Source organism: Podarcis pityusensis, assembly GCF_964106645.2.
Source record: "Podarcis pityusensis genome assembly, chromosome: 11".
Lineage (NCBI taxonomy): Eukaryota > Metazoa > Chordata > Lepidosauria > Squamata > Lacertidae > Podarcis > Podarcis pityusensis.
In genome coordinates this window covers 26,056,351-26,081,959 of record NC_138036.1, presented here as the reverse complement: position 1 = coordinate 26,081,959, position 25,609 = coordinate 26,056,351, and the positions used below count along the sequence as shown (strand labels likewise).

General features: G+C 38.9%; 3 protein-coding genes across 4 annotated transcripts in view; 2 read left to right on the top strand and 1 right to left on the bottom strand.

Moving 5' to 3' along the window:
• TRIM23 (tripartite motif containing 23) overlaps window positions 1-13,344 on the top strand; it is a gene marked incomplete at its 5' end in the record, with an annotated part of 14,357 nt that extends 1,013 nt beyond the window's left edge. For both annotated transcript variants that reach the window (XM_080972651.1, XM_080972652.1), the window contains 10 exons: window positions 1,372-1,534; window positions 5,190-5,311; window positions 5,910-6,188; window positions 7,138-7,320; window positions 8,985-9,200; window positions 10,160-10,294; window positions 11,565-11,694; window positions 11,789-11,899; window positions 12,404-12,528; window positions 12,930-13,344. In XM_080972651.1, the coding sequence (XP_080828777.1) occupies window positions 1,372-1,534; window positions 5,190-5,311; window positions 5,910-6,188; window positions 7,138-7,320; window positions 8,985-9,200; window positions 10,160-10,294; window positions 11,565-11,694; window positions 11,789-11,899; window positions 12,404-12,528; window positions 12,930-13,109 (1,644 nt within the window). In that variant the 3' untranslated portion in view covers window positions 13,110-13,344. The remainder of the gene's footprint in view (window positions 1-1,371; window positions 1,535-5,189; window positions 5,312-5,909; window positions 6,189-7,137; window positions 7,321-8,984; window positions 9,201-10,159; window positions 10,295-11,564; window positions 11,695-11,788; window positions 11,900-12,403; window positions 12,529-12,929) is intronic.
• Window positions 13,345-14,137: 793 nt separating this feature from the next.
• PPWD1 (peptidylprolyl isomerase domain and WD repeat containing 1) overlaps window positions 14,138-25,609 on the bottom strand; it is a 16,641-nt gene continuing 5,169 nt past the window's right edge. The window contains exons 5-11 of the mRNA XM_080972711.1: window positions 25,154-25,601; window positions 23,756-23,946; window positions 22,394-22,583; window positions 21,648-21,829; window positions 21,091-21,172; window positions 20,224-20,406; window positions 14,138-18,430 (exon numbers count right to left, since the gene is read on the bottom strand). Of these exons, the coding sequence (XP_080828837.1) occupies window positions 18,287-18,430; window positions 20,224-20,406; window positions 21,091-21,172; window positions 21,648-21,829; window positions 22,394-22,583; window positions 23,756-23,946; window positions 25,154-25,601 (1,420 nt within the window). The 3' untranslated portion in view covers window positions 14,138-18,286. The remainder of the gene's footprint in view (window positions 18,431-20,223; window positions 20,407-21,090; window positions 21,173-21,647; window positions 21,830-22,393; window positions 22,584-23,755; window positions 23,947-25,153; window positions 25,602-25,609) is intronic.
• The window catches only part of CENPK (centromere protein K), a 23,040-nt gene continuing 22,423 nt past the window's right edge, over window positions 24,993-25,609 (top strand). The window contains exon 1 of the mRNA XM_080973129.1: window positions 24,993-24,997. The gene's annotated coding sequence lies outside the window, so the exon portion shown is untranslated. The remainder of the gene's footprint in view (window positions 24,998-25,609) is intronic.

Here is a 25,609-nt window from a genome sequence, read left to right as displayed (position 1 = left end):
ATGTTCCATTATAGATGGCAAGAATATAGAGGGGCAGAACAGATGAAGAGGTGAAATTGGTACACTGGGATTCCCATGCATTTGGGAACTGTGCAAACATTTGTTACAGAACGGGAAACATATTAAGTATCGTAAACAATATGGACGTTGTATCTTGATAGCCTTCTGTCTCATTTTGAAAATATTGCAGGAGGTTGGACTAGCTGGTCCTCATGGTCCCTTCCAACTCTACAGTCCTATGATTCTATAATTCTTTGATGCAAAAATGCATTTTATGTTCGTTCCACAAGAGTTTCTAGTGACCTTGGGTGGGTTATGATCATGAACATGAGATCCAGTTTGTGGCTATACTTCATTTGGATGTTCTGCCATACAGAAAAATGTGCATAATGCAGATAGAATTTTACCAGTTATCTTGAGCATAGATACTTAATAATCCTGGTCCCTAAGGGTCAGCCTGACAGCTGAGTTCACAAAAGTTACAAACCCACACAAATGGGTTGTATTCCAGCTTGCCCACATATTATCTATGTTAGTTACAGTGGTGGGTTTGTATTTGCTATTTTAATACAGGTATTTTAAATTATGAATTGTTATATTATTGATATATACTTGTTTAATTTGTAATTTTTGCATGCTGTCTTATTAAAGTTACTTTTTAAAAATTGGGATATAAATTTATTAAATAAATAAATAAATAAATAAATTGGAATTTTTGCTGTTGTGGAATAAAAAATGTGATTTCTTATAAAGACCTTCATAGGAAAATAGTTGTTACTTTCTTTGAAGTGTTCTCTTAAGTTCAGTTACTTGAAAAGTTCTCCCTCCTGTGTAGAAGTACAACTATACTACCGAGACTAAGGCTGCAGTCCTATACCTATACCCCTTACCTAGAAGTAAGCCCCCAATTCACTCAGTAGGACAGATGTGTGTAGTAAGGTCTAGGAAATACAACATACCAACCGCTAAGGAAGTGCTTTGGGTCATGGACTACAGTTTTTAGGATCCACTAATTATCTGGTAGTTCTTAGTATATAGAGCTAACCTGAAACTTATTCATAATGAGGTCTGACCTGAGAGACTGATGCGGCTGTCCTCATCCCCATCCATAGTGGCATCTGTTGGCTGCATCCAAATATACGTAGTTAACCACTTAGGAACATATGAAGCTGGCTTATACAGAGTCAGAATATTGGTCTAAGTAAGCACTGTTGATGCTGACAGGCAGCGCCAGGACTTCCGGCACGAGTCCCAGGCCCAGCTGGAGATACAAGGGATTGAACCTGGGACCTTTTTTGCTTGCTCTTTACCACTAACTTTTAGCTCTTCCCTAGTGCTTAAAAACTGAACGTATTCCCTTGTAAATTATAGGTTCTGGAATGTGGAGTCTGTGAAGATGTATTTTCACTGCAAGGAGACAAAGTTCCCAGACTGCTTTTGTGTGGTCATACAGTCTGTCATGACTGTCTCACTCGACTTCCTCTCCATGGCAGAGCAGTCCGGTGTCCTTTTGATCGGCAGGTTACTGAATTAGGTAAGCTGCTTAGAAATTGTTGAATTAAGAACATAAGAAAAGCCCTGCTGAGAAGACTAATGATCTGTGTCGGTCCACCATCCTGTTCTCAAACTGACTAACCAGATGCCTATGGGAGGCCCATAAGGAGGACACCAGTGCAGCAGCACTCTCCCCGCTAGTATTAATACATTACCTCTGACGCTGGAGATAGCAGTCATTTTATATAGGTTCACCAAATGGGCAGGTACAACAGACACAGCTTGAATATACTGAGGCAAACCACCACTTAAAAAACAAAACACTGACATTGGTTCCAAGGCAGTTCAGAGGTTTGACTTGTGCCCTTCAAAAGTTGCAGTGATGTGATGTGATGAAAAGAGCAATGTGCACTATGAAAACATATGGAAGATTTAATGTTTTAGGGGAAGGATTGTTGGAAAAATGCTCTTGGGGAGACGGTGACACCCCCCCCAGGACCTCTGAGCATCTCCCGGTAGGCACGTCTCTGGAATGGCATGTCCCTTCATCTCCAGAGTGCCTTTCTGTGACACTTTTCATATGAAAAATGCACACAAGTCTTCTAGCATCCTACAGCAAGAAGAAAGAAACATCTGTAGATCTAAACTACATTTTATTTACATTCTATACAGACAATCTATAATCACGTCTGTGTTCTCCAAGCTCTGGCAGAACAACCTGTTGCTTACTGCAAAAGTGAAGGTACAGTACAAAACACGCTCAGATGGAAGAGATAGGACAGTCTTCCGTTTCCACACTCTTCTCAGACATCTCATGTGATTTATACTAATCACACTTAGCAGCATCGGCTGCATAAAATTCCCAACAAGGATAACCTCATTTGAAGCTTAATAGATTATCCAGCCTATAATGTATTGAACACATTGAAATATACCTTAAAGTAAAACAAGTTTAGGATTTGCCTGTAAGAACATTTACTTTTGAGAAGCCTTGGTGGTTATGCATGAAAGCAAAAGTCAAAATCCACATTTTTCCGCATCAACAAGGGTCTCTTCTAGAACTAACAGTGAAGAAACATAGGTATCTAGGAAGCTGCCTTACACCATGTCAAGCCAGCAGTCCTTCTAGCTCAGTATTGTCAAAACTGACTAGGGTTTTGGACAGGGATCTTTCCCTACCTAGAGATGCCATTGAATCCACCATTGAACTATAGCAACTTTCCTGTAGCCCGCTGCTGCCAAGTGTGCAACATCATTCACTCAGAACTAGTTCAACTTTTTATTTTATTAAATATGGGTGGTAGTCAACCAGTTATATTCAGAGTAGGCCCACTGAAATCTGTGGATTTAGTCATGACTAACTTAAGTCCATTGATTTATTGAGTCTGCTCTGATATTACTTAGTTTAATACCACCCTATATTTCTAATCTTGCTCACATTATGGTAATATTGTAAACATTGCTTGTGAAGTTATCTCAGGACAGCTGTTTAGTGCTTAATGTCATAAGACAATAGAAATGGTAGCAAGGTCAGACAGGTTGAGTCAAGCAAGGTTGTGTTTATAATGCAAAATAGTTCTATTATGTAGCATTAATTTGTATAATGCCATCTGTGTGCATGGAACCGCAAGGAGCAGCATAAGAAAAATACATGTCCCTGCCCTGAGGAGGTTACAGTCTAAATTTGAGCACTAGGGAGAGACAAGGGTAATAGTGCATAAATATGTATGCTTAAGGATTTGTTCTAGTTGTGCTGAGGGCTGTGAAAAGGGGGTGGTGGTGATGAAGGATTTGAAGTAGGGAAGAGAGAAGAGTGGCATCAGGTAGGGGGCAACAGTGCAGAAAGAACTGAACTGTTTAAGTGAGCAGACATTTCCTTTTAAACACAAATACTAGCTTCGTTTGTACAGGCCATCTCAGATCCCTATTAAGTTAGGGTGCAGTGACCCAAAACAAAATCTTTGAAGACAAAAACACCCATCAAGGCACCATTAAATGTGCTTATTGAAACAGTGTGTGACCCAGCCCTCATAAGCCTTACTCCTTGTAGTAACTTACAATTAAGCTGAACAACCTGAATATGTTTGTGCCTCAGTCCTAGGGAGAAATCTGGGAAGAAATCTTTGCCATACCTTTCATTTTCTCTCCCCTACTCACCGCCCAAATATTGAGGGATTGGGGAAAAGCAATTTGTCGCTTTCCCCCTTTCCTGTTTATAGAACTTGTAGGAATTCCTTCCATGATTTCTCAGTCTTCACTTTGCATCCATCCCCTTCCAAAGGATACACAGTTCAGTTATTTGAACTAGGATTTGACTTTCTGCAAATGGTTACACATTCCCATCAACAGCACTAAGGGACCTTCATCATGGAGGTGCATTAAATTGTTTTTTCTCTTTTTGCCAATCACTGTAAAGAGACTGCTGGTAACTTCTCTGAATTTTCCTCCTTTCGGTGGTGGGAGAGTTTGGAAAGGGGCTGAAAAGCTAAGCTATGGAACAGAGAACAGCCTGGGCAGTATGTTAAAATAAACACAAGACCCAGTGTGTACGTGATTAACACTAAATTAGCACCGCTACTCAATAATCCTCCCCGCACCCCTTCCTGTACTTGTGTGCGGGACAATCACAGCTATCCTTTTCGAGTTTTGGTCTGGTTTCTTGGGCAGGAGGACTCTTCTTAATGTCTGTTGCTGAAAAGTGTGTGTTCTGGCTCTGATGTCCTCAGTCACTGATGAATCAAAGAGGAATGTTTGCCCATTTCGTGACTGCTGTACTGTAATCAATGGGCTCAGTATTCACTCCATGATTGCCCACATAATGCAGTCTTGTTTCTGATATGCAGGCTCCCTGCTATTCAAGCTTCATGCATTTTCTAAGGAAAGGCTGCCAAAAGCTGTAGGTTTGTTGTTGTTTAGAATGTTTCATAGATTTCATGAAATAGTCATATCTATAAAATTATGTAACCTGCACATATGGTATATGTCAAGTAAATTTTTTTTAATGAGGAACCTGGCAGTTAGCACTTTGAATAGTTCCTACATTAGCTGAACTAAATTTGGACAGGCTTAATCAAAACCACCATTTGTTTTGAAGTACTGTACTGGAATCCATCCATGAAAATATATACATGTGAAAAGGTAGAAAACCCAGCTGTCCATGAAGTATTTATCCTAACCTCTACCAATATTTGGGTGGGTTAATTAAAAATTGAAGCCAACAGAGATAGAAGCAATTGGTACTGGGTCATTACAAATTCAGTAGCACTAACATATTTAAATGCTTGCTGTTAAAAATGAATAGCACAATTCAGCCCAAGACCAGCATTTTGTACCCTGTTGAGTTCTTCAAGTGTGTCCCATTAAAATGAATGAGCCCTAAGTTATTTACTTTAGACTACACGCAAAGGCTTCAGATCAAAGATCGATGAGTGAAAGGATAAATATATTAGTGCTAATCTATGAAGTCTTCTGAAAGTTAGCAGAAAACGTCTCACACTGATGTTCCACAACCAAACATGGGGTTACAGTAGGAGAAATATGGTGAATAAGGAAGATCCAGCATATAGTTTATAAAATCTAATGGACCATAAGATCTTGAGAGAGAGCTCGTGCAAACTGAAAAACTTCTCTGGCTATGGGATCACTTTTCAAAAGAATATTGTTTTTTCTGTCTTGATTTTTTTTCTCCAAAACAGGAGATTCTGGTGTCTGGGGTTTGAAAAAAAACTTTGCTTTGTTGGAACTCCTGGAACGACTTCAAAATGGGCTTGGTGGTCAGTGTGGGACAACTGAAGAAGCCATTGGCCTCTCTGGAGAGGTAGTAGTAATCAACTTTGTATTTCATTTGGGTCACTTTCAGAGTAGTGTTTCCAATCACTTTTTTATATTTCAGTTTGATTGTCCTTTTCAGATGTCATGGATAAATGTTTGATTTTAATTCAGTTGTTTCACCAGTATAAATGACTGCCACATTACTACATTAACAACTAAAAGACCTGGAGCTAAATTAATGCTCAGGCGTATCGAGTGGTACAGATTCTCCTGGACTATTTAATTTCCGATTTGTACCTGCACTCTCAATCAGAACTGTCAAGTAACGGCTGTTCTACTTGGTATTTCTGACTATATATTTCTATATAGCGTATGCTAGTTCCCTAGAGCAGGTATCTATAAAAATTTGTTTCATCGATTGGGCGATGATTGGGCAAGCGTTGAGATTTTGATTTGTAGCCATAATAAGCTTTCAGCACTTTTATTCACCAAGGTGTTTGAAAATATTTTACTGATTTAATTGTGTGCATTTTAGTCTGTTTTTCTTGTTAATGCTGTACAGTGCCCTGGAATCTAATATTTAAAACATTTTTATGCGACCAGTCACCATGAGTAAATAATATTCTAGTTTTTCTTTTTGTTAGTGCATTGTCCGCTGTGATGAAGATGAAACGCATCTTGCTTCAGTATATTGCACTGTTTGTGCCACTCACCTGTGTGCAGAGTGTTCCCAACTCACACATTCCACGAAGACACTTGCAAAACACAGGCGTGTGCCCCTTGCTGATAAACCTCATGAGAAGACCATGTGCTCTCAGCACCAAGTGCATGCTATTGAATTTGTGTGCCTGGAAGAAGGGTGTCAAGCCAGTCCTCTCATGTGTTGTGTCTGCAAAGAATATGGAAAGCATCAGGGTCATAAAGTAGGTTATGTCAATTCTTTATTGTCCAGCTATGTCATTGTTAATATGTGAATGAAAGGAGAATTTGTGTTGGGTTTTTTGCCCATTTGACAAATCATCAGACTATATTTTGTTCCCTCTCCTATTCTTTACGTTACTTATTTAATAAATTTAATAAAGGCCATATTTCAGGGTATCATTAAGCTATCACTAAAGCTGCTTTTGAGGGACGCGGGTGACGCTGTGGGTTAAACCACAGAGCCTAGGATTTACCGATCAGAAGGTCGGCGGTTCGAATCCCCGTGAAGGGGTGAGCTCCCGTTGCTCGGTCCCTGCTCCTGCCAACCTAGCAGTTCAAAAGCACCTCAAAGTGCAAGTAGATAAATAGGTACCGCTCTGGTGGGAAGGTAAACGGCGTTTCCGTGCGCTGCTCTGGTTCACCAGAAGCAGCTTAGTCATGCTGGCCACATGACCCAGAAGCTGTACGCCGGCTCCCTCGGCCAATAAAGCAAGATGAGCGTTGCAAGCCCAGAGTCGGTCATGACTGGACCTAATGGTCAAGGGCCCCTTTCCATTTTTAAAGCTGCTTTTCTGCTGTTACCTAGTAGGGCTGCTAGACAGTTTTGTGTTTGTAGATTGATGTATAATACTGCCCATCTAATGCTTATATTTAATATTCCATCTCTTTTGAAACATAACTAGTCTTTACATACTTCTGTTAAATAATGATAAAGTTTAAATATTATAAATCTTACTATGATAAAGATCACTGCTTTTGAAAGATGATTCATGCAAAGGAGCATGCAAAGACTAGTTACCTTGTGTGCCCACATATCTGCGCTAAGCACCTGAGGCAGAATGTCCAAAGTTTTGCTCTCTTTTCTCTCTCATACTGTGTGGGGGCAGAATTTGTAGATGGGAAGAATTTGGAAATGGGTGTTCAGATTTACTTTTGATGCTTTCCCCTTAGCACAGTGTTTTGGAACCAGAAGCAAACCAGATCCGTGCTTCCATTTTAGACATGGCTCACTGTATAAGAACTTTCACAGAAGAAATATCAGATTATTCTCGGAAACTAGTTGGAATAGTTCAGCAGATAGAAGGAGGAGAACAGATAATTGAAGATGGAATTGGAATGGCTCATACAGAACATGTAAGCAAGCTTGTCATTTCCTCAACCTGCACGTAATCTTCATTATAACTGTTAATGTCTCCCCACCCCTTTACACTTTTTAAATGAAGCAGTATGCCACGTTATCCAGTATTAACATGACTCACAAAAGCTTTTTCAAGGCCACTTATCAAAAGTAAGTTGGTATGGGCAAGGGTGGAGGACCTTCTGGAAGGAGAAAATAGAGCCAAGAAGTCTGTTCTGTTAACTCACCATTGGTAATGGACTATTTTGCAAAGCTGATTTCCAGAAGAAAGCAGCCATGAAGAAGCAGAAATGATTGATTTTGGAATAATTATAGAGATGATAATGAAAAATACAGCTAGGATACAAAGTGCATGCCTAAGTACTTAGACTTACCTTAGACTTACCTAGTAGGATTTCTATTTACTGTATTGCCATATCACTAAATGATTTGGAAAGTTTTTCATTTTCAAAAATGGCTTACTATGTAGCATGGCAGGTAGCTACTGGTGAAATACAAACCTGACATTTCCTGGGCATGTGGAACTTAGGTTTGTGGGTTTTTGGATTCCAGTCTGTGTTTCTATTTCTTTTCAGAATCTCCTAATGTTGTTCCTAGCTGATTTGACTATGACACCAAACTTAGTATTATGCAGAAATAGCAGTGTTGATTATACTGTATAAGGTTTTCTGTGGAAACGTCATGAATTAGATTAGCTTCCATATTTCATCTGTTGGTGATCAGGCTAATTTGAATGAAGATACATATTAGAATATACCTGGTACTTTTGTTACACTTTGCTTTAGATGTAGCGATTTGTATGTGGTACATAATTCTGTATTCTAGAGCTACAATTTTGGCCCTCAGTTACTTCTAATTTGTGAATTTCACTTCTAAAAGCAATGAGTTAATAGGTTTACAGTCTTTTGCTAAGGCACGTGGCAAAAGTTTATTCAAAGGATAGATACTACTGGGAAAGTGGAAGGACCATAGTGTTAAGAGTAGTTCTAACAGTGAGCTGTTAATATATATTATGAAGTACTGTGCCTCTTCTAGCTGGGTTGATTCAGAATAGGGAGTCAGCACTTCCAACTCATAGGAGAGCCAACAGAGATCATGAGATTTGAAAACATAAAATATTTTGGCAATACTTTAACATTCATTTTTTAAATATTTATTAATTTTCTAAAAACAACAAAAAATAAAAACAACAATACATATTCAAACATAAAAAAAGAGTTGACTTCCCCCTATTCCTTTCCCTGGTTCCATTGTTTATCATCATACCGGACGTCCATTTTAAATTGTAAAATCATTAAAATTACTTCTTGTCCAGTCATAATGTCTTTACAAGTATTTTTAAAATCCTGATAATGTATTACCCTGTGTATGTATGCAATAAAGTCCTTCCAATCTTCTTGCACTCCTTTAACATTCAAAACACACTGACATTATTCTTCTAGCTTTCCTCACAATAATGGAGGCTGGTAACATTTTAAAAATGAACACTAATTTCTCCAGAGAAATTAGTGTCCTGTGTCTTATGTCTTATGTCTTATGTTAAGCAGTCTACTGGAAATTGGTGTGCCAGCCCATTGCAATGGAGAAGGCTATTAAAGCTCTGTCTTAAAGAGGTCTGCAACAACGTAATGCCTGTCTCCTTGATTTCATAACCACCCAGGTCCCAGGTACTGCAGAGAATGCTCGTTCATGTGTACGAGCCTATTTTTCTGATCTTCATGAAACCCTCTGCCGCCAAGAAGAAATGGCACTTAGTGTGGTTGATGCCCATGTGCGGGAGAAATTGATCTGGCTTAGGCAACAGCAAGAAGATATGACTATTCTGTTGTCCCAGGTTTCAACAGCTTGCCTTCACTGTGAAAAGACATTGCAGCAGGTGAAGTATCCATACAGTGGCCCTCTTCCATATATATGTACTTTAGGTTGCTGACTCAGGTTGACAGTGTCAGGTGGTTTATAAATAGTTGTTGGGAAAATACTGTGTTAGGGATTTGCTTTTATTGGGTTAATTGTATGTGTAAGCCTAGTTATTCTAAAATTCTGCTTCTACAAATGGTGATTTGGGACACAGCAGTGGTTTGTAAAAGTTTCTCTGTTGGGTGAGTCCCTTGTGGGAGGGAGAAGTATTGGATAACAAAAGGATAACAAAAGGGGGACGATGGGAGGCAAAAGTGCTGTAGGATCTGAGTCAAAGGATAGGTTTGAAATATAAAAGTTTAACGTAGTTGGCGATGCCTTTTTCTAGTGAAATGTTTGGGATCCACACTTTGGAGAAGTAGCTAGTTGTATAGAAATTAATGTAGAAACCTGTTAGGCTTGGCCTTAAGAGACAAAATACTGTAGGGGCAATGTTCTTACATAGTTACTTGAGCATTAAAATAAAGGTGTTCAGCTGCCTCTCGTGTACCAAACAAAATAAAACAAGAAAAGGAGCAATTGTGTGTGTTGATAGTAGCACCCATTTTTAATCCTAACTAGATTCTTTTTCCATTCAAGTCTTTATATTTGCCAGTGTTGTTTCAGTTGAATAAAACAGTAGCTTTCTTGTCTTGGTTCCTGTGTAGTGTTACTGTGATTTCCTTAAGACAAACAAAAGCTTCTGTGAACAGCATGCATTCCTGTCTTCCATTTCTCCATTGTTGATGCATCATGAAACAATTTATTTCAGTTACATTAGAGTTTTAAATCTGCTTGAGTTAAAGTTCAATTTTATATTTAGTAAAAAATGTAACTTTCTTTTTGGTAGACGTAACTTCTTGCTCAGTTGGATTTTGGGAAGGAAAACACATAGGTGGTACTGCGTTCATTGTATTAAATTTAGCTTCCTTTTTAAAGGATGACTGCAGAGTTGTCTTGGCCAAACAAGAAATTACAAGGCTTCTAGAAACACTACAAAAACAACAACAACAGTTTACCGAGCTTGCAGACCATATACAACTTGATGCTAGCATTCCAGTTACTTTTACAAAGGTACAGTTTTCTCATGTTTAGGTTGCTTCAAGACTTTGATCATCAATCCAGAGAGAAGTAAGAACTCTGTCCCCTTCCTTCCTTCCTTCCTTCCTTCCTTCCTTCCTTCCTTCCTTTCTCCCTCTTCTCCTCTGCCACCCTAAGTACAGCAAGAAACACTCATGGCCAGCTGGCTTTTGAAGCTCCCCAAATTACAAGTAATTTGCAACACTGTGCCATCATGTCTTGGATATATATACATTTTTTTAAAAAGATAGACCCGAAGACTAGGGTGACTGTAGGAATGTTTTTCTGTTGTTTAACATCCTATAAATCATGGTGGCTGTTGCCCTAATTCAAAGTGTTTTGGTTAAAATAGTATCTGCTATGCACTTTGCACCTTTTCAATTGTGCATGTTTTGTTTAGTCAAACATATTATCTTGCAGATTGTCGGACTAAAATTGTAACCATTCCGTTCACAAAACTTTTAGTATCCTCAGCAAAAAAAACCACAACTTACCAATGAGAGAAATTAATCATTTGGGGTAATATCCAGCATCATGCAAATGGTCTTCAGCTCACACAATGTGGCTTGCCCTTCTTTCTTTCACCTCCTGCAGCTCCCCAAACGCTGGATGTGCTACTTGGGTTATTTTCTTTTGAATATTTTATATTGTTATGTGCAAATCATTTAGATCTTCTTGGTTAAGTGAAATCTAACACTTTTTAAAAAAACAAATAAAAGTGTTGGCTTTCTACTTAGTCTTGGCTCACCCACAGAACTGGCATCCTTTAAGTTGAAACTTACATATCCTAAATGAGACACAGTGTCAGAAATTCAAAGCACTCCATGTGTCCACCCAAATACACCTGCACAAGAAGTAATCAATTTCTTCTGGCTACTGCTCCTCACATTACAATGGAAACTCCTGACATTGGGTGGTATTCAGCTAAATTTTACTCAGAGGAAACCCTCTGAAATTAATTAACATGACTAAATAATTTAAGTAGGTCCACTCTGAGGAAAATATAGTTGCTGGCCCATCAATACGTGTAAATTCATATACCCCTATGAATCGGAGCACGAGTTTTTTCCATTACGACATTTAATCATCTTTGCAGTTCTTTGCATGAAACTTAAAACACTGTTAACAAGCAAGAAACTTACATGATACATTACATTAGGATTTTCCTTTGCCACAGCACCTTGAGCTAATAATAATTCTTTTTGCGGGGCATGGGGAGGGGGACAAACTTCAGGTTTCTCAATATGTTTTTTCTTGGCTGCAGGACAACAGGGTACACATTGGGCCAAAAATGGAGATTCGGGTTGTAACTCTGGGATTAGACGGAGCTGGCAAGACAACCATTTTATTTAAGCTGAAGCAGGATGAATTCATGCAACCTATTCCAACAATAGGCAAGTAACATTGATTTTGGAACTAGTGAAATGTATATATAAATCCTTTGTCAGAAGTGTGGTTAAAAGGCCCTTCCTTTCCATCCTCCTTTAGGTTTTAATGTTGAAACTGTAGAATATAAAAATCTGAAGTTCACTATTTGGGATGTAGGAGGTAAACACAAGCTGAGGCCTTTGTGGAAACATTATTACCTCAATACACAAGGTAAGAGTGCCATATTTCATATTTTGACTCATTGAAATATACAATGAATAATTGTGCCTATTAAAAGTAAGAAAGGGAATGTTTCCTAGGTTTATTGTCAAATGCTGTAATTCTAAACACATCTGTTTGAAAGTAAATTCCATGGAAATCAATGGGTATTGCGTTGAAGGATACAACAATTCAGGGATCTGACTGCTAGACGACATTTTAATTTCTTCAGTTTTGGTCTCTGTGACGAGTGATTTGCATTTACTTTCAGATTTGATCTTTGGCTTTGCTTCAGGCTGATACAGTTTAGAAAGTTATACAGTGCAGTTTATTTTAGTAAAGAAAATGGTTCAACTGCTAGTTTGTAGTACATAAACAATTTCTGGAAAATATGTATAGACTTCAGATGTAGAATATAGGGCTGGGGTCTTTCCCCTGTTTCCTAAGTTATAATATCTGCATATGGAATGAAAACGTGTAGCAAAATGTAGCTGCATAATTGTTCTCTTCCTGTAGCGGTGGTGTTTGTTATTGATAGCAGCCACAGAGACAGGGTCAGTGAAGCACACAATGAACTTGCCAAACTGTTAACAGAAAAGGAGTTGCGAGATGCTTTGCTGCTGATCTTTGCCAATAAGCAGGTATTGTGGTCCTTTTTTAAGTTTTCTCACTTGTCTCAATTTAACTTCATTTTGCTAGTGTAAAGTTAAGTATGGAAACAAAATTTAAAAGGCTATATTAATTGTAATGTTTCCTCTGATAAACTGTTAATTTAGCCCAAAAATAAATAAAAATCCCAACCTTCTTAACAGTCTGTTTTGGGGTCTTCTATTAATTTCCAAAATCTTGCAGATAGAGTTCTAGCCACGTTTCTTAAAAACATAATTGGTACTTGAATACTTGTGAAGTATTTAAATATATTTAACAAAATTCTGTAGGTTTTGGCACTGACTTTAATTTTCAATCTGCCGCATTCATAAGGTAAGATTACTAATTCTTAAGTTACTGTCTATACATTTAAGTATATGGTTGTTGTTTACAGGATGTGGCAGGGGCACTTTCCGTAGAAGAGGTCACAGAATTGCTGAGTCTGCACAAACTCTGCTGTGGTCGGAGCTGGTACATTCAAGGGTGTGATGCCCGAAGTGGCATGGGACTGTATGAAGGACTGGATTGGCTCTCAAGACACCTGGTAGCCGCAGGTGTACTGGATGTCGCATAAGGTCCTCTTGAGAAGTGTTAAGCTTGAAGATCACTTAATTTATTTGTGTGACTTGAGATGGTCAAACACGAACTTTTCATCTAAGGCTATGTATTCTAAAGAAAACAACTAACATTTTTGCTGGAATGCTTATTGGAGTGTGGTACAGTGAGTGTGTAATTCCTGTAAATTATGGTAATTTAATAGTGGCGTGATGGATTTGCAAGAAAGGTGCCTTGGTGTTTTGGGGGTTTTTTTAAGAAATGAGATTTGAAAGGTCTTACCTATTAAGCAACTAATTTATCTTCTCACAAATACTTTAGGAACTTAGCATTTATTTGACCTTGCTCCTTTCAGAGTTGGCCTAGCTGCATTCGCTTTTTCTCAGATCTCACTTGGGCACGCAGGCACACACAAACCACTTCTTGATCAAAAGAAAAATGAAGTAGACATGGTGCCGGCTTGGGCATGGAGCCTATGTACTTGTAGATGTGTGTGCATTTCGTCTGGGTACCTTGTGTAGCTTGCATGTGTGAGAGTGTGGAATGGGCACACCTACCAGTAGCAAGTGGTCCTTGGTGAATGCTGCCATCAGGCCAAAAGACCTTTGCCATCCTTACTCTGTAGCTCCAAATATCCCCGCTGCCCCTCGGAAGCTACTGCAACCAAACTCCTTCAAAGTTTCATTGTCGTTTTCCTCCTTCATCTTCCATTTTAGAGGAAAAAACACCACCTTGCAGAAGGACTAGCAGTAAAATGGATGCTAGAGTTTCTCATGCAGGATGAAACTCTTGGGCCCGGGTTAATGGCCGGTCAGGTCTCCAGCTATCCAAGTGTAGACCTAAATGTGCCCTGGTTAAAATCTCTCCTCAGTTGTATTTGTATTTTAAAAATATACATTTTTAAAGACTTTTTTGGGGAAGTTTTATTTTAATCAGCTTCTTAAAATCCTCCTTTCCCTCCTTCGTCTGAATTCTATTTGTACATTGTGCCATGCAGGCAACTTCTGATCTGGTGGAACATGATTACATACCCCTCTTTCCATTAGATCAGTAATGGTTTATTTTCAGTTCTTGATGGGAAATCATGTACAGTTTTGGAAAGCTGAAGTACCTCTCTTGCAACTCCCTATATAAGAAACATTGAAGCACAATTACACTGTCACAGTGGCTGCACTTTTACTCAAATCTGGGGTAAGCTTTGCCTTCAAAACTTCTTTTCGGCTACAATTCTATGGTGGATAGGCTTGTATATATATTTTCTAACGTCAGAGGATCTGTGAATGGGGAAAGCTCTGTAACAAGGATCTGTAGCAGTTTATCTCATTAGCCTTAATCAGTTTATCACTTGGTTAGCTGCTTGAGCACATTGTGTTTTGCAGGTCAGTGAAATATTTAACCCAATTACATGAAGACACCAGTTGTTAGCATTTGGATTCATCCTTTTGGACATTCAGTGCACTGAGGAAAAAGGATGTGTGTCTTTGACAGGACACTCGAGTTACAGGACCCAAGTTCTGTAACATACATCTGGATAACCTTCTGCAGATACACGAATGGAGGAATTGTGTGGAGCTGTGTGAGGAAGTTCCCTGTATCTTATACCATGAAGAGGGCATGTATGTGGTTGAGTAGAAGTTCAGAGTTCAAATGCTGATTCCACGCTGCTGTAGTCACTAGTCCCCAGGCTGCAGCAGGCAGGGCTGAGGCAGGCAAATTTGACTGCTGGTACTGGCCTAAAAAGGATAGATCTGTTTTTTAAATCCAGATTCTCTCCCCAAGCAACATAGGAATTAAACATCATGCCCTTCTAATTGTGCTCCCAGCACAAGAATTTCTGCTTGCTGGACAAAATTATCGTCCCTCTCCTTCCCATGGACTGTTCCAGGGGTTTTACCAACCTTCCAGAGCAGATTTGGGAAAGGAGGGGGGAAGCTGCATTGCATTAGCAGGAGTCCTAGTGCTGGCTTCCATTGACAAGCTGGTTAGTTGAGTCTGGCCCGTAATGTTCCTTTCAGAAACCCTTTGAGTAGACTGTTTTCCCTATGTTGGTTCTAGATAACACAACTAATATTAGATAATTATAACTAGTAATTAGATAATCCTTTGGGGGTAGCAGTATATCAGCTTACCCAGAGCAGCACCTCACCAGCTGTTCATGGTTCCACATGCAACATGTGTTTACTTCAAATAGAGGTCTGTTCAAAACGTTAATCCTGAAATGGTTGAACATGTTGCTTTTTGTAACCAGCTATACGCATTGAGGGATGCAGCGCAAGACCATGCATAGGGGTTTTTTTGGGGGGGGGGGAATTAAGTTGCACTGTGTCCAGTGAGGCTTGTTTCTGTGTAATTGAATGTAGGATTGCAGAACTACCTTTCCAACCTTTCTGGTGAAATTTTCCTGGTAAGCTGATCTAGAAAATTGTTACTAAGGGCTCTCAAATTCTTCACAAGTATAAGATTCCGAAGTGTCTGAATACCTTGAAAGCTTCATGCGGTGTTCAGTTAGGAAGGAATATTGCATATAGTAGGCTGCCACAGGTCTGATTTTAAGCATGAGAATTCTGCTACTTAGCTGAGATACAGTTGTTGTCACGATGCAGTTCCTTTCTTTTCTGGCTCTTCTAGATGAAGCAGATACTTACAACCACTCTCACTTTAACTAAAATCTTGTTTGCTGAATCCTGCTTTGTTACAACAAGTGGCTATCACTGCCCATACAAGAGACCTTTACCCTCAAGGAACTTTCCTCTGCCTCAATGAATAACCTCTTCACAGCATACCACAAACCTAGACTTGATGCATTTATGTGCAAGGCCTAACTGTGTGTTTGAAATAATTTGGAGACTTTTGACTGCATTTCAGTGAGGCCAGGCTTTCACTTATTTATACCCTCTTTTATTTTTCAACACTATTCAAATGCATGACAACACGTGATAATGCAGCGGTTGGGAAGGGTAAATGTGAATTGTTCTTCTGTGGCTTTAATTGCTGTAGTGTTATTGTTCTGGGCTCTCCTTGTAAAACACTCAAGATGTTTTAGGACATTGGATAAATACTTGTTTTTCAAAAACCTGTTTGTTCCTGTCAAGCTCTACTATAAATGTAGTGGGCTTGCGTTAAAAGTATTGAAATCCACTTAAGTGACTGTGAACATAAGTGTTGCATTTGTTTGAATTCAAACAATTACGAGATAAAATTTTAGCAGCTTGTTTGTACTGTATATAACAATTTCAGCTATAAACTTCAAGCTTGTTTCATATGATGTTGAGCTTCAACTCAGTTTAGTATACTGATATGTGCTAGTTTTTAAGAAAGTGTTTCAACTCCAAGGAGATTTTTAAAGGTTAGCATAAAAGCTGTATTAAGAACAGTTTGTAAAACAATTGGGTCATAGTCTAGTTTTAACTGTGAAACTAAAATGCAACATTCAGTGACAATAAAGAGGTGTATATTAACGTATTGCTTTAAAAAATAACGTATTAATGTATAGGGCTTCATTCCTTGACATACTCTAGCTTTTAACTGTATGTAATGAATTCTTTTCTAATTGTGGATTGGGAGTGAATGGAAGTATTGAGAGGGGTTATAGCACCAATAATTCCATGTTCTGAGGCTACACAAGGTATAAAATAGCTCACAAAACAATGTTGGATTAAAAAAAAATTGATGGTGTGATTTCAAAATGGCCTTGGACTCCCTAACAATAAAAATTCTCTAACCAGCTGGTGGAATGTGTCGTCTTTCTGAAGTAGATTTTTGCCACTTAATTTTTATTTCCCCCCCAATCAAATATTTATTTATGGTCAACCAAGAAAGTGAATAATGAGTGAATGTGTCTGGAAGTTGGATGGTTTATATTTGTAAGTGGGAGTGGGAGGTTTCAAATGAATGCTAATTGTCTCCTGCCATTCTTTATAGATGTCAGCTCGCATAAGAATGTGGTCAAAACAAATGGCACATGTGTGCATGTTCAGAGGTTGACCGCACTTAGTCTTGGGGCACAAAATGAAGGTGATGAGTGAAAGGAAACTGGCCAATATGCATGGATAGCCTGCAGTCTGAAGCTAGCAGATAAAATTGAAACCAGAAGCCAGTGGAGGTGCCTAGGTAATGCTGCCAAATGACAGCCACCCCACTCACTGTTCTCATAATTCCAGGGATTACTGAAGCAAGGTTTTCTTGAGACAATCCCTGAAAGCAATGAAGAGGATTACAGGGCTTAAGCAAAGTGGGATGGTTCTCATCCTCCTTCCCCTCTCTTTGTTCCCCTCCTGCTCTTCCTCAACACAGCTAAGATATTTAGCATCACTTGCTCTTCTTCCAAGCCGCTTAAGCACTTCTAAGAAACTGCAAGTTGCGGGAACCACTTCCTCATTAGTGCCATCTAGTGCCGAGAGATTGTTCCTCCAGCCCTGTCCCATTCCCCAAGTTCTTCAGTGAGCCACACTGAAGCAACAGTTTTGCTTTTCTCCTGCAGACAGACTGCAGGGATTCCACCCCATGAAGGAGGGAAGCTGATGAATGGAAGTAGGCAATTATCTGGCAGTGGTTTGCCAGAAGGTGTCGCAAGGTTATGCGCCTTTGCTGCCCTCCAAATAGGAACATACACACTCTGCAACCACCTGCCAGGGGGGAAAAGATGAACTTTTCCCAATCTTGCTCAAATTTCAAGAACAATGCATTAAGAAAGGGACAAATCACTATAATCCTTTTATAACAATTCCACTCAAAACCTAAATGATACCTATTTAGTATTAGCAAATATCAGTGGCTCAAATTATCACTTGTTTTGTATGTTATTTAGTATAAAGAGATTCTTATTGTCAAGAATGCACAGTAGTGATTATGGTTACATGTTGTATTTGCAATTAAATACATTTAAAACCCTAAAAAAAACTTTTTTCCCCCATTCTATTTTGTGGGTAATGTATTGGAAGACACAAAAATATCTCAGTGCTGGAACAGAGCTGCTCGCAATGCTGCAGCATTTTTCCATAATAGAAACCATTGCAATATATACACAAGATGCATATTTTTCTTAACATGGCTGGCTTTTATTTTTTGTATAAAAAACATTTTTTAAAAAGATACAGCTGAGAGCACCTATCAACCTTTCCACTGCAGAAAAACTGAGATACGAGGTGCATCGTTTTTGAAGTCCCTTAATTGCAAGGTTTCTTTAAAACTCTTATTTCATTTCACTGTGATATTAATAATGCTGACATCTTCATAGGGCTTGTCAGTTTTGGGGTTGACTTTCACATTTGAAATTCTCTGAACGACTTCCATTCCTTTAGATACTCTTCCAAATACACTGTGTTTGTTGTCCAGCCATGGCTGCGCAAGGCCATAGATCAAGTTGGCGGAGCAAAAGGAAGAGAAAATTATGATTAAATCTCAAGTTACTATACTGAGAACTGTGTAATGTAAACTATCGCTAACAGGATCTCTGTAATTAAACACTATTACACTTAATGCTTGCTTGTTTGCTGACTTGTTTAACTCTCCAAAAGGCTGCATGTGCACAGAAGCAGTTTCCACAGATATCCCAAGCTGGATAATGAAGCATAAACACAAAACTGGTACTGCCTTTACAGTTTCTGTGCACATATTAGGTTGTGGACAAGTTTTGATCATTTGGTGGGGGGTGGGGTAGGAGAACTAAATCCTGCTACCTTCTTACCAAACAGATTATTTAAGTTATTTGTATTAAATATGTGTATCCCCCTTTCCAATCTAGTGGTTCACAAGGCAACATATAACATAACAATAATATGAAACAGATAACTCATCTCTTGATGGTAAGCAGCCAGGAGAGCAGCTGCGTAGTAGGTTTGATGTTAAAACCTCTCCTCATGTCTCTGTTATCCTGCCAGAGGATAACAGAGGGGGGTGGGAGAGACCCGACCTAGGAAGTTTTCTGCCCAGCCACACTGGATGCAAGTCATTCAGGGATGAGGCCTATCTAGTGGAAGAAAGACAAGTGTTGGACTTGGCCCAGGGACCCCTGCTTTCAGATAGAAACTCAGCCTTGAACTGCAGCACACTTTGGGTCAATCACTATCTTCCAGATCTGGTAGTAGCAAGAATAAAGCAGATAGGATGTCACAAGCACCTCAGAAGAAGGGCAAGATATGTTTTTAATTTAAAAAAGTAATCAGATTAAAGCTGTGTTACAGAGAACTACTCCATTTGGACTTTTCAGCCAGTGTCTGCAGAGGAACATAGGGGTTTGCTAATAGCCAGCATCTCTTAACCTGACATATGCACAGAAAATGAGAAGTGGGCAATAGCTCATATCCAGTTTTGCACTGGTTTCAGAGGGATGCTGATGCTCTTCAAACTTCTTCCTGCTTCTCCAAACCCTCTGAAGCACAGTTACATATACAGGGTGAGTCTTTTAAAAGAGGCCCTGTGGAACATGTGTATTCTGTATCCACGGGGCCTCTTTTAAAGGACGCACCCTGTACAACAATGTGTCTCCTTGCTGTTCTCATAAGCCCAGCAGAAGGGTAGGGGTTCATTCCTGCAATTGTGGCAAGCTTTGGAAGCATCACAGTATAACCAAACTCAATGCCTCCAAGTGCTCTCAAAGCCCAATTCCACATCAGAGAAGACCCTGCTACTGTGCTGAGTTGGGAGATAAGGCAGAGCATATAGTAACAAATTCTAGCTGGCTGTCAAGGGCAGCAAAAGATGCTGGCTGTCTTAAGAAGCATTCAATCATGGGTGCTCCCACCCACAACTGAAATGGTACAGGCCAGGTACAGGCTTATTACCTCATCTGTTCAGGGAAACAAAGTATAACAATAATGTTTTTCTGCAGCTAATGTAATATGGTGGCTGCCTTCAGCTCCTTGCCCTATAACCACCAAGTAGACTAGGGATGGGAAACGTGGTTTTTCAGTTACAGGACTATAACCTGCATTACAAGGCCTGCATGATCATTAGTCACAAGATGACAGGAGCTGTAGTTCAACAACATCTGGAAGTCCATAGGCTTCCTCATCCTTATAGTAGACAACAGACACAATGGAACACCCTTCCATCTACCAACAGCCTCAAAACTTTTGCTACTCACTAAGAGGCAATTCAATGACCACTGTTAAGACATCTGACATGGTACTTACAGTTGGCACTACTGTTACAAAAAACTGTGAGCCGTTGGTATTTGGTCCTGCATTAGCCATACTAAGCGTGTAGGGCCTGTCATGTCGCAAAGTTGAGTGAAACTCATCCTCAAATTCTCCTCCCCAGATACTTTCACCTCCCATTCCGGTTCCAGTAGGATCTCCAGTTTGGATCATGAAGCCCTATGTTTGGAGGGGGAGAAAGAAAAATCACAATTTAGGACATTAGCAGCCCTGCTGGATTAGGCACAGTGCAACATCCTGCTTAAAATGGTTGCTAAATCAGATGCCTCCAGAAAGCCCACAAGCAGGACTTGAAGACAAGAGCCTCCTCCTGCTGCTGTTTCCAGAACTGATACTCAGAAACATACAGCCTCGCAACCAGGAAGGACCATACTGCCATCAGGACCAGCATCCATACATGTAGCCTTATCCTCTGTGAATGTGTCAAATCCCTTTTTAAAGCCTAGTGCGATTACCACATCTCCTAGCAACAAATTTTGAAAATTAATTATGTACTGTGTGAAGTACTTTTTTTGGTCTGACTCAAATCTACTATTAATCAGTGTCATTAAGAGATCCAAATTTCAGTATTACCAAGAAAAGAGAAAAAATGTCTATCCATTTTATCTACAGTGGTGACACCACTGTATCCCAGATTGATATGCTGTGATTACAGTTTTGGAATTCTGCACAAAATCCTTCAGAAATGCAAATGCAAAATCCACAAGTAGGGTAGGACTTAATAATAAGATGTGCATAAGCCATTATGGGACAGGAAAAATTAAAGATATTGCAGCCCTGTTTATCTAACAAGCTTAACAACATTTGAGAACACAGAAATATTGTTACTAATACCAAAGTTACCTTGATTATGCGGTGAAAGGTGTGGCCATTGTAGTAGCCATTCCTACTATGTACACAGAAGTTTTCCACTGTTTTGGGACACCTGCAGTTAAAAGGTATTAGATGTTAGTATAGTACTTAGTGCACTGGAATAGGGTAATGTTTTGAATTAGTCCGTATTTGTAGATGCTCTAGTGAAACTGAGAGCACTTGACTGCAGCTATCGATATCCATAAAGAACTGGCAGATCATTCAGTAGGAAGACAACTCTTCATTCATGATCACATTCTGTAACTCATTTTGCATATTACAAATTAAAACTGCCTTCTTGTCATGGAAAAAAGGAAAGCTTACAAGCTTCTTCCTTTTGTCACAATGTAGGAGAAAGCAGTAGCAGTAAAAATGGTTTACCAGAACAAAAATGGTGGTGCCATAGATATGAGGGAATGGAACATAAGCAAACCAAGGGAAAAGGTGCAGCTCTGTCAATGATGGTAGTGAATGGTCCAACAGTAGCTCAAGATAATGAGAATCTTTATTAAAAATGGAATGAAATATAAAAGTAGTCATATACATACTCAACAGGGAAGAGCTTGACATGTATATCTCCCATGCTTGTGTGGATAATGGCACTATCAGAAACTCGCTTGGGTCCTTCAGCTTGAGTGGCTGCCATGACCTCTTCTTTAGATGGCTTCTCATTAAATACATCTCTGTCAGAATCTGCACTTTTGGTGTCTTCTGGTTCACGTTTGGTAAACTGAAGGACAAGATAGCAGCAGCATCCTTGTTTCTCTTATTGACTAATGGAATTGGAAGGATCATACACTGTAGTTCCAAAGACATTTTGTTCCTAACTAGTGATAGGCTGTAGTTTGCAAACTGTTTCTGGTCATATGCCAAGTGAAAAGAATTGCCCTTTGGCATATTTTTAGAATATCTGAAGACTGTCAACATCTCAACAAAAATCTCAACAAAAAATATTAAGTTTTTATAGCTTTAAAGACATGTTTCTGTGGCCCCTGTATCTTTGAAGGTTTCTACTGCATTTTCACCTTAAGCGGAGTTCTCATAATGAAATAGTCACCAAGACACCCCCACCCTATTTGTTTGGTATAAGGAAGTACAAAAATGTACTAAAATTCATATTAGAATTAGAACCAAGTTGTAAGACATGTGAAGAGTATTATATCAAAGGTTATCAAAAAGGGGGGAAATCACTTGGCAACTTTAGGTGATTGAAAGATGGGCAGCACACCCATCTGCTAAAAGTAGCCTACGGGGGGGGGGGGACTGCCAGCTAGATTCCCTGGTATAAACTTACCATATAAAATCTGTTCTTTTTGAAGGAGGTGCAGATTATTGTTGGATCAGCTTGGATATTCTGAAGAACGGGGTTGTCGGATGCTTTCATCTCTACTGTAACAGCAGCACGGTGTTTCTTTGCGACACCTTGGAACAGAGCCAGTTGCATGACCCTGATGTTCTCCTGCTTGCCTAGGATTCTAACACATCTACATACAGGAAAGGAAAATTTGTGAACTTCAAAATCATTATGTAGCCTGCCTTTAATATGTAATATTTCAGAGCACCCTGCATCCAAAAATCATATTAATTTTTGGATTAATTTGGAAGCAAAGATCCCCAGTACATCATAGGGATATCGGCGACCTTCTGGAAGGCACTGTGGGCTTAGAAACTAGGTGAACTTCTGGCCCAATACAGCAGGGCTGTTATGTTCTTAACAAACATATTTGGAAGTAATACTCTTAATACAAATGGATAATGAAAAAGTGTCAGTTATAACACACCAGAAAGCTGATCTAAAGTATCAGTTCTCATATTATGGGTCCCAGATGGGTAGCTGATGAAAATGTATGATCTGGAATCATTTAACCAATGGAAATCTGCAAATTATGTGGATAGTCCCCTATCATCATTCAGCAGGAATGTGAAACTGGGCACTGAATCTTTACATCTGGGGGGTGGGGGTGGGCCTCCATTCCGTGCACTAACCTTGGTTTCAAGGGGGATACAATTAACTCACAAGGCCATTTTCTTCTAAACCTGTCACAGGACTACTATATCAGGGGGTGGGTGGGATGTGGGGTTCAAACCAGAGTTTAAGCAAGTCATGGTTTATAAGCCAACAATAAACCATGGCTATTCACCTACATAGCAGAGTTGTGATTGTCAGACAAAGTACCAAAATGTCAGAGTTAACTTTCTGAAAAGCATACATTATTCCCCATAGGTGATAAAAGATGGTAAGCATTTCACTAGCAGATCAGGAGGCACTAATCATATAAATTAACTAACATGGATCATAGGAACAGAGGAAACTGCTTTATACAAAGTGAGACCACTGGATCCAATTAGCTCAGTACAGTTAACACTGTCTGGCAAGGGCTTTCCACTATTTCAGACAGAAGTCTCTCCTACCCCTACCTGGAGATGCCAGCGTTTGAAATTGGGACCTTCTGCATGCAAGGCAGATGTTCTACCACTGAGCTATAGCTCTCCCAATGAGTAATGCCAACTCAATTCTATTTAACTGTATTATGTATCAATTTGGAACAATTAAAGAGCCTATGAAGGCTGAGCTTCTTTCTTTAAAATCTCTTGGAAATCCCTGAACAAAACAACATAGGTACAGCTAACATGAAATAGTAAGAGCAAGACTTACCTGTTTGTTTCCACATTTATGACCTTGATTCCCAACATTGTCCCATAGAGCACAAAGTGTCCAGTTTCATCAAAAATGATGTTAATTAGCCTGACAGCATCCACTTTTTCCAGCTCCCGCTCCACAGCCATACGCCGACCAAATTCCATGTCAGGCAGCTGTTGTCTCATTTGTTGCAGCTCAGTAAACATCTACAGAAACAAGACACCACCTATAATGTGTGTTTAACTTGACTTGGATTTATTTTTAATAAATTCTGTATAATGCATGTTAATTGTTTCTGTAAGCTGCTTTGAGACATATAATGAAATGGTTATAAGTTCAATGAATAAATCAATATAGCCCATCAAACACAACACCTAAATTCTTTCTTATTTATTTTGTAGTAGGCTACATTGGTTTTTAGTTTAGTATAGTTTTATCTGCAAGAGTTTAGGAATGTTGGCAGAATTATTTTCATGGAGATGCCACATCTATTCATGTGCTCTATTCATGTGCAAAGGAGATTGAGTATGCACATAAATGCTGTGTTTGCACATAACTCTAAGCCATGGCTTGACATAACCATGATTTGTTCAAAACACAAGTCTCATAGATGAGCTAATAAAACATGACTTATTTCTCCAAAGCTTGGTTTGTTTTCCAGCTGCTCTTGCCTCTGTAGATTGACAGTATTTAATGTGAGATGGTCAAACAAGCCATGGTTAAGTATGGTTAAAATAGAACATCAGACCAGAATTAAAACAAGCCATGGTTTATAAGCCAACAAGACTCCACGGCTTCACATCATGGTTTCTTGCCAGAAAAAAATTATGGTCACTCTGATGAGCCATATTTTGGCTAAACAAAACACAGTTTGGTATTATGTGCTAATGAGGTCAATTTATGTAACATACAACAATGTTAGTTACATGTGTCTTTACACAATTAAAATACATACTTCAACATGTATAGCAAAATGTTGGCAATTCATATATTGGATGTGGCATCTGACAAGGTTATAGTAGTTAGACAGTTAAGTAATGTGAGTTGAAGAAAATTAAAAGTAATAAAATTTTATTAGAAAGCACAATAAAAGTAATTCAGTTAACATTTGTAACAACAGTAAAGTCTTCTAAAAATACCATTTAATTTTTCCTTGATTGTTAACTTCATGGTATCCATTTTTATCAGAATCTTTATTACAGTCTATTAGCCCACATACTCTGAGGAGTATAACTAAAAGAAGAATAAATCGCCAGTGTAGTAATAATGTTAAACAGATATTGTAATGTAATGCTGAAAATATTCCTTTTATAGAGGATGATTTGTATATATGTATTTCTCATCTGTGAAAGAAATAAAAAAAGATCATCTGTACTGGCAAGTAACTGAATATTGAAATATATATATACTTACACTCAAAGATTCATCGAAGACCCTCATCAGTTTCCCAGTCAAAAATCTGAAAATTCGGACTTTTCTGTCAGAACCAATAGTAGCCATTTTTTTGCCATCAGGGGAGAAACATATACTAGTTAGGTATGCTTTACACTTAGCAAATTCATATAAATCAGTGTCTGTTTTATATTCCCAATTCACATTTTTGGGAAATTTGTATTCATGGCGAGGCCCAGTCCAGTATTCAATCATTCCAGACTTGTCAGATGACACTATGACTTTATAGACAGAGTTCAGTCGTATCTGAGTAAGAGGCGATGTGTGAAGCTTATCAAAAATGTGAAGTGGCTGATTGTTTCCTCGACCATCATATATGAATATTTTCCCAGTACTCTTCTCAGACGCTGCAACTGAAGATATTGCATCTCCTGGGCAATACACCCATTCACACTGGCCAGGGTAGTAGCTAAAACA